The sequence below is a fragment of the Urocitellus parryii genome, chromosome 2 (genome assembly GCF_045843805.1).
Source record: "Urocitellus parryii isolate mUroPar1 chromosome 2, mUroPar1.hap1, whole genome shotgun sequence".
NCBI classification, from domain to species: domain Eukaryota; kingdom Metazoa; phylum Chordata; class Mammalia; order Rodentia; family Sciuridae; genus Urocitellus; species Urocitellus parryii.
The window spans coordinates 36,787,154-36,802,994 of NC_135532.1; the positions used below are offsets into that span (position 1 = coordinate 36,787,154).

A 15,841-nucleotide genomic window follows, 5' to 3' on the forward strand; every position below is an offset into this window, starting at 1 on the left:
AAGGTAACCTAAGGTCACAGAAGGTGACGTGTGAAAGGCGACTGAGTGGAGACAGCCATGCGATACAGATGCTCTTACAGAATATTCTTTCTCCTTGGGGCTGCTTCAGGGATGATGGGAGAGGGACCCTGCAAACCTCAGGCGCAGCCACGTTATATCAGGAAGCAGACTGCATTCCATTCAGCCACTCCAGAGAAGTTCAAAGTTCTGTGCTACAGAAAAGTCAAGACTGGGAGAGACGCAGTCTCCTTTTGTCTCGAGTTCTGAGTCAAGGGGGGAAGGCTATTTGGGGGTCTCACCCAGGGAGCATGATGACTCAAGTCCCATTTCGTGTCACCCCCTCTTTGTAAAGTAGATTTTCCTGTGAAGTTCACCTGAGCCCTGAATCCTGGACCTCTGTCAGTGCAGCTGGAAGGGTCACCAAGGATGCTGGTCAGAAAGCTCCAGGGAAGTTGGGTGAAGGCAGAAAAATGGTTAAAATCAAGCCAGGACTTGGACAGTCCTGACCCTGACTTCTGGCTGACCCTTGATATGGAGAAAAATCATCACAAAATCCATTTGGGGACATTTCAAAGGGAACTTTATAAAAGTTAATCAAAGCTCATTTATTAAAGGGTTATTCTGAACCCCTTTTAAACTAACTTGCCGGATCACTTGATGCTTACTTATAGTTCTCTCTTTAAAACATACTCACAATAAGCTGGGCACTTACCAGCAGATCCACACCAAACTATGGTCTTACTGGCAAGGTTCAAAATTACAAATGCACAAGACTCTCCACTGTAATGCTAATTGTTGTAGCAGGGGGCTGCAAACAACCCAAAGATCCATCAACAAGGGGGCTGCTGTGTGTTTCTACAGTACAGATGTATAATGGAGAACTATGCAGCTACTAAAAAGGAAAAGGAGGCTCTCTCTGTTGGGAGTGAACCTCTGGCTACATGAAGTGAAGAAAGCAATTTCTATAGGTATGTTGTATGCTCCTTCCTTTTTTTTTTAAGTGAGTAAATATGGATATAAACTCATGCTTGCTTATCTTGCCCAAAAGAAGTGATGGAAAAATAAACAAAACACTAGAGAAAGAATGGAGTAAACAAGATGAAAAAGGCTGAAATGGAAATAAGTTCTGTCTTGAATGTTAGTCACAGTTTTGGATTTGAAACTATGCATATTGTTATAAGCTTTTAAAGCATTAAATCAAAAGAGAAGAAAACAATCATTAAAAGTTGAAAACCAACTGGTGCATATGAACCTAAATGATTACCAAGTCAACAGCATGATCACAAAGAAAAGAATTTCAAAAGACTCTAAAAGAGAATTTTAGTTATACATGCCAAGGAAACACACACACAAATCTTAAATTGCATTCAATGGGCTAATATTGGTGGTGTTATTTTGAAATTTTTTTTTAAATTTATGTATTGAATAAATTAAAAAATAGATGAGCAATGATATATCAACAGGAGAATTCAAACATTATAAGGATTTTAGATTTTGAAATTATTATACAAAGTAATATAAAGCTAGCAACTTTTTAAAAACAATTTTATACACAGTTTATTTATATTATTTAAATAGAAGGCATTGGGAAAAATTTTAGTTCACCATATAAAGTAACCTCATACTATATGAAAAATAAAAATAATATAAAAATGCCAAAACAATCAAGGACCACATGTGAAAGGTAAAAATACATAGTTAAAGCTATTGATGATAATGGAGGAAGTGGGGAATGATTTTTTCAGTACAGCCCTCAAATTTCAAATGACAAGGACCCTTCCTTCTCATCTTTTATCTAGGCTATGCAAAATCGTGGCAGAAATAAAGCAATTTTGTTAATCTCACATGGAGCCAAGATTTTCAGTGTAAGAAAAACACACATGTAAATTAGGAATTTAAGCATAAAACCCACTATATTTAATTTGAACTGGATAAACAGTTTCTGTTCAGGATGTAGAGAGATGAGAAGACTATCACTTCCATCCCTTTAACAACAACAAGAAGAGAAACCAAACCCATATACACTCAAGTTTGTGATTTTTCTTGGAACCATGAGAGAGTTGAGGTCTCAGGAAAAGCAGCCAGCCCATATCTAAGGGGAGAGGGACTCTGAATGGAGTGACAACAATGACTATACCTATCTAGGTGGTGCAGACACAAATAGATGTGGAGAAGATCCCACCTAAAATTGGCAGCAAATGGGTGGTGGCAGAGTGTGAGTTAGAGAGAGAGGAGTCCCTAGGCTTGCAAATATAGGTAGAATCACATTTACCCCATGACCTCCAGTGAGTGCTCACATAAGATTGGTAGAAAGTCCTGAGGAAGTGTCCCTGGGGTGCAGGCCTGGGGAGGGGACAGCAGCTGCTGAGGGAAGTTCCTGGATACCTGACAGGATTGTGTTTTCCTATCTTCCTTTGGAGCAAAAACTTTGGTTGAGGAGGGGAAGGTGAGAAGGATGTTTATAACCATAGCCAAAAGAAGGCCAAGGCCATTGAATAGGCTGCATCCCCAGGACCCAGTGCCTGCCCAAGACTGGGGCCTACTCAGAAAAACAGTGAATGCCCTTCTGCCTCCTGTCACCATTGCAAACAAGAATTTGGTGGTCTACTGACTATTGCTAAGAGAGGAGTGAGAACATGAAGAGAGACCTTCTTCCACAGGTAGCATAAAGGCAAGACCTAAAACTGAGGATGCAGCAGACATTGAGGAGAAACTCTGGACCATCAGCTACCACTTTGAACAAAAGTTTTTTCAAGAAAATTTTAAAGTCTAAGAGACCCTGAGAGTAACCATAGCAACAATCCCATGTAAATGATCTAGAATGATGGAGAATCAAACTAAAGGCCTAACACAGCAAAAAACATTTCTAGGTAAGATATTCTGTGTAAGGTAGTAGATATTTAGGCTTATAAATATCTACTACCTTACACATAATATCTGGCTTTTAACAGATAATTATGAGTTTTAGGACAAGAAGAATGAGGAGGAGGAGAAGAAGAAAGGAGAAGGAGGAGGAGGAGGAGGAGGAGGAGGAGGAGGAGGAGGAGGAGGAGGAGGAGGAGGCAAAGAAACCAAGAAACCAATAGAGCCAGATTCACAAATGGCACAGACCTTGGAACCATCAGGTCAGACAGGAATTAAACAAACAATACAAAACAATGATTAATATGATAAAAGCCCTAGTGGAAAAGGCAGAATGCTTGTAAGATCAGATAGAGAATTCCAATAAAATCATGATAACTTTAAAAAAGAATCAAATAGACTAGAAATGGATAGCACAGTATCAAAGATGAGAATCTCTTTGGTACTTGCTACAGCTAAGGAAGGAATTAACAAGATTGGAGATGGAAAGGTAGGTAAAAAAATTACCAAAACAACACACCAAGAAAACATAAGGAAATAGAACAGAGCATTCAGGAACTGTAGAACAGCACCAAATAATCTAATATAGATGTAAATGGAGAAGAAGATGGGGGAGAGCTAGAAATATTTGAGGAAACAATGGCTGAGAATTTTCCAAAATTAACATCACCCACTAAAACCATAGAGGAAGATTGGAAAACACCAAGTAGAATAAATAACAGTAACAACAAACCTAGGCACATTGTAATAAATTTGCTGAAAAGACAAGGGACAAAAAACATATTACAGTGGAACATGGAATAAAAAGTTACAGCAGACTTCTCATTAGAAATGATGCGATCCAGGAAGCAATGGAATGGTTTCTTTTAAAAAGCTGAAAGACAAAAAATAAAAAACTCAAAATCTATTTTGTCTTAGTCTGTTTTATGTTACCATGACAAAATACCTGAGACTGGTTAATTCATAAAAAAATAGATTTATTTCTTACATATCTGAAGTTTCAAAAGTTCAAGGTCAGGAGCCCATATCTAAAGAGGGTTTTCTTGCTATGTCGTTCCATGATGGAAGGAAGATAGGAAAAAAAAACACACATGAAAGAGAGACAGGGGGCTAGGGAGCTGAATTAATCCTTTTATCAGGAGCTCATTCCCTCAATAACTAGTTCCTCCTGCAAAAATGGCTTTATCCATTTATAAAAGGAGAGCCCTCATGACCTAATCACATCTTAAAGTTCCACCTCTCAACTGTTGCATTGGGAATTATATTGAACTTTGGGGGACACAGTACCTGTCAAGACAGAGTTCTATGCAGAGTGAAAGTACTTTAAAAATGAAAGCAAAATAAATATTTCTAAGATAAACCAAGAGTAGTCATTGCATTGACAGGAGACCAGTAGTACAATATTAAAGGGTGATTTTCAGGAAGCAGGAATGTGGTAACAGAAAGTTAGATGCATACAAAGAAATAAAGAGCCTTGGGGGGAAGAGGGTAAAAATAAAATTTGTGGAGTTGTCTTTTTAAATTCTTTGTCTATAGGAAAAATAAGAACAGTGTATTGTGGTTTTAGAGCATAATTAAAAGTAAAATGCATTATAGCAATAATACAAAGGGTGGGAGAGAGGAATGGCAAATACACTGTTGTAATTTGAATCACAGATATTAGTATGAACTCCAGATTATTTTTTTTTCCAAAAAGCAATATTTCCTAGTTTATTGTAAAGGCCTAGAAGTAATGACAATTCTGCCCAATAAAAACCCCTAACATATACATTGTGCTATCTAAAAGCCCCTTCTGACTTGGAGAAATAACAAAATCTAAGTCTGGAATAGGAAATGTACTAGAGGAACATTGGATATTGTGTTATGTCTGAAAGCTCGGAAGCTCTCAAAGATGCTGAGATTGTGTCAAAGGAACTCAGGATCTACCTCGAAAGGGTTCTTCCTGTCAAAGGATAGGACAATTTTGAGCATTAAAAAGGATAATTAGAACTGATGAAAAGGCATTATCAGGTGTGTTTAAAGTTCCTGAATTGGTAATGATACCAAAAACAAACCAATTAACCTCATTGATCATCTTTTTCTTTTTGTGGTATTGGGGATTGAACCCAAGGCCTTGTGTATGTCAGGCAAGTGCTCTACCACAGAGCTACATCCTCATCCCTTTTTTATTTTGGGGACATGGTCTTACAAGTTGTCCAAGCTGGCCTCAAACTTAGGATTCTCCTGCCTCAGCCTCCCCAAAACCTGGGCTCATAGTTGTCTTAGGAGCTTTCTAGGATATCAATTCATTTCTTTAAAAATAATAAATGAGAGGAAAGGATCAATTATTTATTTCTCTGTTTCTAAACATAATGGATAATTGGTGAAAGTTCTTCACACCAGAAACACAGCTAATAAATGCAGGAAGAATGTAGAATTAGAAAAATCATGTCTAACACGCATGAGGCCCTGGGTTCAATCACCAGCACTGGGGAGAAAAAAGCATCAACACTTTGCGATCAGTAATAAAATAATGGATCTAGACAACAACTCTAAAATCACTAAGAAAAAGGTTGAGGATAAACTTTAAATTAGATGGGTCAAGCACCACCACACAAATCCATACAAACATATAAACCCATATAACATAAAGCTGGAAAATGTGTACTATGTGCCTCCTGATATGTGGTATAGATCATCATTAGTGAATTATTACCATAGGGAATGTCGTAAATGGAGGAACAGGTCAACCAACACCACCAGGGAGTGAGTCAAATCTATAATGTGAGAAATTCTATAGAACAAATGATATGAATTCTTCAACAATTAAATGGCATACACAAAACATTTTTTAGTGTTTTATGCCACTTCTGATTAAAAATAAGGCTCGTTGGAGAAATAACAGAATTCAAGTCTGGAGTAGGAAATGTACAAGATGAACATTTGAGTCTCTTTTGAGATTCAGAAACATAGCAATGTCAACCTTGGATCCTAATGTGAACACATGGAACTTGCGAAAGACATTTTTGAGTCAGGGAAAATAGAATGCAGACTGGCTACCTGCTGATACTTAAAAATTATCAATTTTGTTGCACATCATAATATTGTGAATGGCTGAAAACATCTATGTTCAAGATACAGTTTGAAGTATTTATGTGTAAAATTATATTTTTTAGGGTTGGCTTTATTAAAAAAAAGAGGTAGCATGATAGGTGAATAATATGGAAGAAAGTTTATGAATTTTGAAGCTGGTGGTGGTGAGAATTCCCAGAATTCATAGGACAATTCTGTACATTTTTTATATCTGAAATGTTTAGAAGGAAGCAATTTTAAGAACTAGAGTATGCTATGTACTCACCAGCCCTCACAAGTTTAATATGTACTTATTAAAATTGTCATATTTCTTCCCAAACTGGTTTATGTCCTTTGGACTTATCATTATAATTTATAATATAATCTAATTAAATATGATAAATGATGCAATATAAGTATGTAAAAAAATTTTTTCTACAAAACCAAGTTGGATATTTTAAAAAGTTGTTTTTTTTTTAAAGTAAGTGAGATCTGGTCAAGGCAAATATGAAAGATTTGAAAAAAAAATCATTAAGACCTAGAAGGATTTTGTACTGAAATCTCTTCAGAAGTGCTTGAATTTCCTAGTTCATCTTAAATAAACATGCCTGGAAACTTTCAATGAGATATTGTGTATAAGACTTGGGCAAGAAAGAAAATAAGGAACTTGAAGAAATCCCTTTTAAAGGATTGGTGATCAACGATATTTGGATTTCATTCCTAAATGAAGAGTTAGGAAAAATTATGCACCTATGCAGAAGCTTGATAATAAAACAGATATAGTCTGCTCATTGTGGGAAACGAGGAGATAGTACAACTAGAGGGATGAGGTAATTTGTCCTCTAACTCAGGTCACTTTTGAGAGTGAGACAAGGTGCTATTCATAATTATGCTGGGGGAAACAGGCATATACTGGGGTGATTACTGAGCAAGCCAGGATGTTTGGTCACCTAGTCTGTGGGACATGGGATAAAAATTCCCAGACATTTAAACACACGGGGGCAGCCGCTGTGCCTAAACCAGAAGGAAGTCCAGGGATGGATGCTGGACATCAAGCCCAGGGAGCAAACACCCTGCATGAACACAAGCAGAGAAGTGCCTGTCCAGGAGGTGGTTTAGGCTGGATTTGGGGCTGGGAAGGTGCACCTCTTGTGTGGGATGTTGTCGTTCAGTGGCAAGATGAAAGGAGCAGGATCACCTCTGTGTGCTAAGCACTAGGAGGTGCAAAAGCATGAGCTCAAGGACACAAGCTCTTTAGTGAAAGAGCTTTTGTCCTCTGTATTCATTGAACTATATCCTGTCCTCTTGGATCCTGTCCCCTGTGCCCCTGTCATCATGGAGCTCTGCTCTTGCAAAGCCAGGAAATAAGACTGGTGTTGGAGCTTTTTATCCTGGATTAGTTGCTGAGGTGGGGATTGGTGAGCCAGTCTCCCTCCCGCAAGCCCTGGAGTCCCTGGATTATCTGATTTCATTCCTTTGCAAAGAGGCCAGACACAGAAAATCTCTATATCCAGCTGGGAGTGGGCACCGCTGTTTCAGAGTCACCCTGAAAGTGTGGAGGGAGATACAGACTATCCACGAGTCACCTCCCAGGGCCGGGCTCTGGATTGGAACAGGGGCAGGTGCTTTTGATTGCAGGGAAGGAAGGCAGGGCTAAGCAAGGAAAGAAAACAATTTGCTTATTCATTCGATTATGCACCTACTTCATTCCATAAAGGATCTCAGGGAAAAGCCTTCTTTTGGGATGGGACTTGATGACACAGGCAGGGGTAGGCCAGTTGCTAATGACACCAGAAAGCCGCGGATGATGACTCATACTCCAGCCATACCAGGACCCAAACTTCTTGTAACAGAAGCAAGTTTTATAATGATGGTGTGTTGCACAGCCCAGCAGAGACTCCTGGTGGGGTCCAGAAGGGCAGCTCTGCAGTGTTGGTGGACGAGCTGGCGTCCCGAGTGCCTGGGGGAGCCTGGGATGGCATGACTGCCACATACAGCCAGAGCGTCAGGTGTGGCTGGGAGGCCCAAGCAGGACTCCTAAAGCTCAGAGTTTTGGAAATAAGCAACATGATTATGTATTTGGAATAACGAGTGCACAGCTGAAAGGGCTACTGCCCACCAGCTCTGGTGACAGAGACTGAGGTGGCAATTTCTAGGCTAGTGGTTTATTTCTTTCTTTCTAAATCTGTGATTGTTAGCCTACGTGGTGCTGGACTTCCACAGTGTCAGGTGCTCTGGGCAGGTTCTGTGTGGGTCGCGGTCAAGAGGATGATAAACTGATGCTGTGGTTCTGGTCAATTAGTTGCTCGGCTACCTTGTCACAGGGGATAGAGACGGGGAATCAACACACAGACTCCGGGAGATGGTGAGAGAACTGGTGGAGACCCACCTCAGGTCGTCGTCTAGTAGCTCAGTTTATTTTGGGAATGCATACAATTGTTATAGGGTTCAAGTGGGGCATGCCCGTCAATCATACACAAGCAAGATAGTATCCATAAGCCAATCATCTTCTGCCTAATGTAACCACACTATGAAGATGTTCTAGATATTGCTATCATCAGGAAGGGTCTTTGTCCCTAGGGGAGGGGATTTCTAAGTTAGACGTTCCATGTCAAAGCTCCTGGCCATCAGTTTCCTGGCCTGGCATCTCAGCAACGCTAACCACGAGTGCTAAGGCTGTGGTTTCACTAACGGCCCTCTGCAGCACCCCATCCTGCAGGCGTTCCTATCAGGCCTGAACGAGTGTAGATTCTTCAAGCATCCGAGCTGCTCATAGCTGCTAGCTTCTAGCTGTAAACTGAAAGTTATTCCAACAAACTGAGATCATGCACAAGTCAACAAAGAGCCTGGAACCTGGTTAGACACTGAATAGATTCATTTAATTCTTACTTATTATTATTTATCCCATGATTGGGGCCCAATTGGCCACTTTCTCTCCTCCCTCTGCTCACTTTCATCTCCTTCTGTTTATTTTTTATTGGTGCATTATAGTTAGATATAAAATTGGAGTGCACTGTGACATAGTCGTACAGGCTCATAAATAACATAGCTTGGTCACCTTCATTTCCCGGTTCTTCTCCTTCCTCCTCCCTCCCTCTTGGTCCCCTGATTCTACTCCACTGATCTTCCTTGCATTATTTTTTTTCTAATATCTGATGACAAATCTGTGAACAAGAATGAAATAGATCTTATTGTCCTTTCATTATCCCTGCCTGAGATATTTGGAATTCCGTTGACCCACAGCACTTATGGACTTGGAATATTGAACTTCCTTCAATGGGGCACTTAATCAAATTTACCTTTTAAAAAAAATTAACACATAATAATTGCATATATGGGGTATAATTCAATACAAGTCTGCAAAGTGTAATGACCAAATCAGGTTGATTAACATTTCTACCTTCTTAGACATCTTTCATTTCTTTGTGTTGGAAACTTCAAACTCCTTCCTTCTAGTTCTTTATAAAATCATCATAATAATAATGGGGCTGGGGTTGTGGCTTAGCGGTAGAGCACTTGCCTTGCACACGTGAGGCCCTGGGTTTGATCCTCAGCACCACATAAATAAATAAATAAATAAATAAATAAATAAAACAAAATAAAAGTAAAACAACAACAACAACAAAAAAAAAACCATAGTAAGGCTGGGGCTGGCTTAGTGGTAGAGCGCTCACCTAGCATGCGTGAGGCACTAGGTTTGACTTCAGTACCACACACACAGAAAACTAAAGAAACAAAATAAGGGTACTGTGTCCATCTAAAATACGTAATAAATTGTTGTGAACTATATTGACCCCACTGTGCTATGAACAGTAGAGTTTATTCCTCTTATCTACCGTATTTTGTGATTCTTTGTCTCCAGCTCATTATCCTTCCATCTCCACTCCCCTCTCCCCTTCCTTAAGTGACCACTACTCTTTCTACTTACATGAGATCAAACTTTTTAGCTTCCACATGTGAATAAGGACATGTGGTGTTTTTCTTTCTGTGCCTGGTTTATTTTACTTTATGTAATGTCCTCCAATTTGCAGCAAATGGCAGGATTTCATTATTTTTTATGGCTGAATAATATTCGAGTGCAAATATATACCACATTTTCTTAATTCACTCACTCATGATAGACACTATGGTTCACTTCGTATCTTGGCTTTCACACTTACCTGCGAAACCTCATAAATTCTTGACTCCATATTCATGAAGTTTCAGCAACAGTTACTCCTTTCCAGTGTCTCTGGCTTATGTGCCTGAGGGTCCTCAGAACCTGGTTCAGCCAGCCCTCCTCCCCTCTTATCTCCTACAGAAAGTAACTTCAAAGAAATACTCGCAGTTCAGTGCCGATGTGGCCGAGGCCATCGCCTTCTTCGACTCCATCATTGCAGAGCTGGATACAGAGAGGGGACCCCGGGTGGCCGAGGCTGACCTGCTGAATGAAGATGTGGATTTTGATGGTGCGTGCTGGGGAAGAGACCCAGGGGCTGAAAGTGCATGGGGATGTGAGTGGGATTCCGGGATAAGCAATGGGGTCCCCCCTTCCTGATTAAAGGGAACCCCTCTCCCTGCCAGCTTCTGAGCTTGTTCTCTCTGGGGACCTGGCTGTCCCTGCTGCTACCACCCCAGCCTCCAGCCAGCACTCTGAGGCCCTGTGGTCCACGGAGCTGAGACAGGGTCAGGCTTTCCCAAGAGAGGAAAAGTGACAGGGAGCAGAACTAATGGGGGAAGGGTGTGTAGAGAGTTCCTGTTTAGTGACATGAAAAAGTTCTGGAGATTGCTTATTGGAGTGTATTTAACACTACCCCAATGGCACATTTAAATATGGTGAAGATGGTTTGACGTCACCTACATGTCACCACAATTTTGAAAAGAGAAAGGGCATGGATAAACTATATTTGAAAACCTGGCCTCTGACCCTACCTAAGCTCGGTGGTGGGTGTTGTTGCATGGAGCAGGAGAGGCCCAGGAGCCTGCCCAGGCCCAGCCAGTCCCTGGGGCGAAGGAAGGGGAAGGGGTAGGCTTCACCTCCCTCCTCACCATGGTGGATCACTGGGGAAAGCAAAGAATTCTAACAGGTTGAGGAGTTGAGCCTACTTTACTTTTAAATTCCCAAACTGTCCATTTCTTTAAACTTTGACTTGCCCTTACCCCCACTCTTACCTAGATACCTAGCAACAGCTTCTGGTACTGATATTAGATAATCTTGGGGGTTTAATCTAATGGCCAAAGGAGGACATGCTTGTGGTTTGTGGTTGTTCTGGTCTCAGTAGATGTGCATCTGTGAGATTTGGGTTTTCAAATTGGTTCTGAGACGTGTTCCCCATTTTCTGAGCTCAATCTACCCTGCAGGCACTTTGCTCACCTTCCCCGTGGATGCAGCCCCACATCCCCAGCAAACAGAAGCCCTCACCCAGGAGTGGGTCCTGGGAAATGCAGAACATCTGTGGAAGGATGACAGAGTCCACTGAGGGTGCAAGTGCCATCTTCACAATCACAATCTTTTAATGAAAATGTTTTTCTTTTGTCACAAAATGACTGTTTTATCCTGGTAAAAATAACCATCTATGTCAATTGTAACTCCAGTTAATCAAACAACATGCTAAAACATAAAGAAGGTTTAAAAAAAAATGTATGACCTCAAACCATCCAGAGACAGCCCACATGGGGCACATGACCTTTCCAGACACACACATACACACACACACACACACACACACACACACAAACATACAAACATACACACACTTGGACACACCAGTTTATTTTCTTAACAAAAATAGGATCTTCTTTCATTTAACAATGTACATTACGCTTTGAGCATGATTCCAAGTCAATAATGCAGACCTCTATCTCTGTGTTTGATGGAGTGAATATTCAGCACCCCTGTGCCCTACTTGCTTGGCCACTGGGGCCTTTCTAAGGATCCACTGTGGCTCTACCCATTCCCGGTGAGCTCTTAGCCCCGTCCACCCTCTCCTTTGCCTTCTTCCCCTCTTGACGCCCAGCCCTCCCTTCCCAGGTCACCCTCTTCTCTCTTCCAGTGGCCACCAGCTCCCGGGAGCACAGCTTGCATTCCAACTGGATCCTGCGGGCCCCGCGCAGACATTCTGAGGACATTGCTGGACAAGCTGGCCACACCCCAGACAGCCAGTTTCGAAGGAGCACGGAGCGCAGGACCATTGGCACCCAGAGGAGACTGGAGAGGCACCCCATTTACTTGCCCAAGGCTGTGGAAGGAGCATTCAACACCCTGAAATTTAAGCCCAAAGCCCACAAAAAAGAGTAAGTGCTTGGGCTAAGTACTGGAACTAAAACGCTTCTGTGTCCTGCAGACCCTGGGTGGTTCTTAAGGTGTGTGGAGTGCCTATCCTATGTGCCAAAATTGTTCCTGCATATTGTATTTTGGGGGAGCAGGATTTCTAAAGATTTTTGGATAGTGTCTATTATAGCATGGTCCACCATTGTCTTCTTGGATAGAGCTTCAGCTCTGAATCTCCCTCCCTTTCTCTCTGACTCATTTAACCCTCATGTTTTGGGCCATCTTCTTTCATTATTGTTCCCAGGTGCCATTGACACATTGTGCGCTACAGATTTTTAATGAGAGTTTGGGGTTGAATGCAGTAAGAAGTCCACAGTCAGAGACATCTTATGGTATCTCTGTGGGCAATGGCCATCTTGGGCAAACCAATTATAACTTTTCCTTATTTCTCTTGACTTCAATTGCTAGTTAGCTGTGCTCATTCCTGGCTCAGGGATACCTCTGAAGTCTACCACTTGTGTTATTTCCATGGAGAAAACATATAAACTATATTTTCAACAGATTATTATTAGAGGAGATTGAAGAAGATGCTATTGCTCCTTGCAATGCTCTCTGGAACTGGGAATTGGTTGGTTAGAAAGAAGAGTTCAACCCCAGACTCTCCCGGTTCTATCCTGAAGGGCCATCTCACCACCACCTCCCATGTCTCTCCTCCATATCCTCCTGTCCCAGGACCAGTCACCTTCACTAGCCCACACTCCTGGGGCCTGTTCATGCAGGTGTGAGTCTTGTGCTCCTAAGTCTTGGTCTGGTCAACCCAGGCCATGCTGTGGGGCCTGCCTGTCCAACAGAAGGGCCTATAGAGAGTCATCCAGTGGTTTCCTTCGCTTCTACAGAAGTCACCCAATTCTGATGGAATCAGGGTTTCCTGGGTAGCATTTTCCTCTCATAATAATAAACCATGTACCAGACACAGTGAAACCATGACCCAGTCCTCATAACCTGTCCTTCTTTAAGGCCAGGCCAAGGCCCACCTGAGATCCATCCAAAGTTCCCATGATCACACTGCTTGCTCCTCCCCAGAGCCCAGGACTGGGGGAGCCATCCGATGGTCTCCACAGGCATGGTGGTAATCCAGGCATCCCTCCCCTCAGTGCAGCTGGCCAAGCTGAACTTAAACCCTGTGCCTCGTTCCTCCCTTCTAGCCTGGGGAGCTCCAGACAGATCCTCTTCAACTTCTCAGGAGAAGATACGGGATGGGATGCGGAGCTCTTTGCACCGGAGCCCATGGCGTCTCCAGGGGAGGACTACTATGAGACAGAGAATCCCAAAGGGCAGTGGCTGCTTCGAGAAAGACTATGGGAGCGGACAGTGCCCTGACCCCACCTGGGCTCCTTGACTTGTCTCAGGCTGAGTCTTTGAGAAGGTGTCTCCTTGCAGTTCAGTATAAAGTGTTTGTTGGAGTTAAAGATGGAAATTGTGACAAAGTCCAACTCTTCTGCCATTGCTGGCTGGTGCCTAGCTAGTGCCAAATAGACCTGGAGCTCCCCAGAGAACCCGCCTCAGGAGCCTGGGTTTCCCCACCAGGTGGACAAGGGAGCAGGAAGGAAGAGCCTTGCTGGTGTCGCAGAGCAGAAGACACGGGGGACCTTGAGTGGAGGCCTGCCCTTCTCCATGTCCCGTGCCTGGCCTGCCCTTCTCCATGTCCATGTGCATGCTCACACTCTGTTCAGTACCAGAAATGAGTGCTCCTTTGGAACTCTGGGCCAAAAATTTCAAGGAGGCAGCTCTTCTTTCTACAGGGCTCAAAAACACCCTGGTTAGGTTCCATAGTTGCCTTCTTTTGTGCAGAATGGAAGTTGAGGATGCAGCCCTTTTGTCTCAGAGTTTTCCAGAAATGATTTCTGGATTAAGCAGCAGATGAGGCCAATACCTTGGTGGTAGGGGAAGGGAATGAGCCTGTCAGGGCTGTTTCTTGGGACCCCACTGTCTCCCCCATACCAAAAGATCAGTTCCACTTCCCAAAGGCAATTGGCTAGAGAAGGATATGGAATGACTCTTTTTCTTTTGTTTTCTAGTTCTCACCCAATAAATCTTTATAAGTACCTATGTGACCAGTTTATGACAGGCTGTATGTCCCCTTGTCCCTAGTTCAGAGGTTAATCAGAACCATAAATTCTTCTGGTCCAGAAAGGATTTCTGGATTTCAGGACCTGAGTTAGGGTTTCATTTTAAGTGTATTTAATTTTCTTTTATTTCTAACACACATTTTGTATTCTTGCACCTAGCTGTACCCACTTGGGTTTGAGAACCACTGGTTTGGAAAATACACTGCACTCTATCCATTCTTACTTTCTTCTGATGCTTTCTGGTTCAGCAGGTGCCTGGGGGTCGCATGCCCATGAATGTGTGTGTCCTGTGGGGTTGACAGAGGGGATAGGGGAGGAGAAACCAATCATCTCAATTCAGCAGGGATACTCCAGATCACTCTGAAAACTGAATAAAGGTTTTCCTTCTGCCAGGCCTGTGTGATACTATTCTTATTGTTCAGTTTTTAAGAAAAAAAAAAGCTTTTTATTTATGTGAATCTGATTGTCTGAATCTAAGAATTTTTAGCTCCTAAAAGAAGAAGAGGAAGAGGAAGAGGAAGAGGAAGAGGAAGAAGAAGAAGAAGAAGAAGAAGAAGAAGAAGAAGAAGAAGAAGAAGAAGAAGACCAACTAGTAATTCTCTAGATTCTTAGAAATTTTATATCAACACATTTTCAGAAAGAAAACATACTGGAAATGCTTTAATACTTCTCTTTATTATTTTTGGAGTGCCAATGCCAATGTTTGGGAGGTTTCTTTCATTTTGTTGCTTATACTAACCCAACTATAGCCAGAAACTTGACTAAAAAATAAATTTTGAGGAGACTTGTTTTATAAACTGCTTTAAAGTACTGTAACGTATCTCCATGGATCATTCTTTTCCCCCAAATGTGGCCTTGTTTGAAGTCTTGTGTTTGAAAGTTCTCTGCTGGGGATAAAGCCAGGATAAAGGACTCTTTACTCTTCCTTTTATCAAACTACAGTTTATCATAGATCTACCCTGACATTATGTGGTAAAGACACTGTGTACATTTTGCTTTATAGATAAGAAAAAAAATAAACAGGACAGAGAGGATGTTTGGAATTACGATTTTTTTCTTTTCTAGCATATTCCTTATAGAATATAGTAGAGCTGTGCCTTTTCTATTTGGCTTTATGTTTTGTATGTTTTTGTCTTCAATGAGACTATACACAGTCTGCCTGAAAAAAATCCCATGGTTTGGAAACATAAGGCTGGCTTGTCCTCTGGGATGATTTTTGTCTTTGAAGTTGCTATTAAACCTCAGGCTCTGCCTGGGGAATCTGGGATAGTATCTTCTGGGGTTTGAGATAAATGGCTCTAAAACAATCAGAGTCAATTTAGAAAACCAAGCTGATCTGTTTGATTCTCGTGTCCCTGAGTTGACTAGTTTTTCAGTGGAATCGGCTGGTGGTTGGGGTGTACATTAGCGACTGTAGCTTTCCCTAGACTGTATTAGTTTGGACACATGAAAATTGAAGCTACCCTTAGACAAAATGTCAAGAAAAGAAGATGGAATCCCCTAGCATCTGGCTTGTTCTTAGTCACTGGTAATTTAGTTCCCACCACAA

The 15,841-nt window shown here is 41.8% G+C and overlaps 1 protein-coding gene across 1 annotated transcript in view; it reads left to right on the forward strand.

The window, feature by feature from the left end:
* The window catches only part of C2H13orf42 (chromosome 2 C13orf42 homolog), a 28,178-nt gene extending 14,635 nt beyond the window's left edge, over nucleotides 1-13,543 (forward strand). Inside the window, exons 2-4 of the mRNA XM_026393644.2 lie at nucleotides 10,214-10,361; nucleotides 11,946-12,186; nucleotides 13,369-13,543. Coding sequence (XP_026249429.2) covers nucleotides 10,214-10,361; nucleotides 11,946-12,186; nucleotides 13,369-13,543 — 564 coding nt within the window. The remainder of the gene's footprint in view (nucleotides 1-10,213; nucleotides 10,362-11,945; nucleotides 12,187-13,368) is intronic.
* The last annotated feature ends 2,298 nt before the right edge of the window (nucleotides 13,544-15,841 follow it).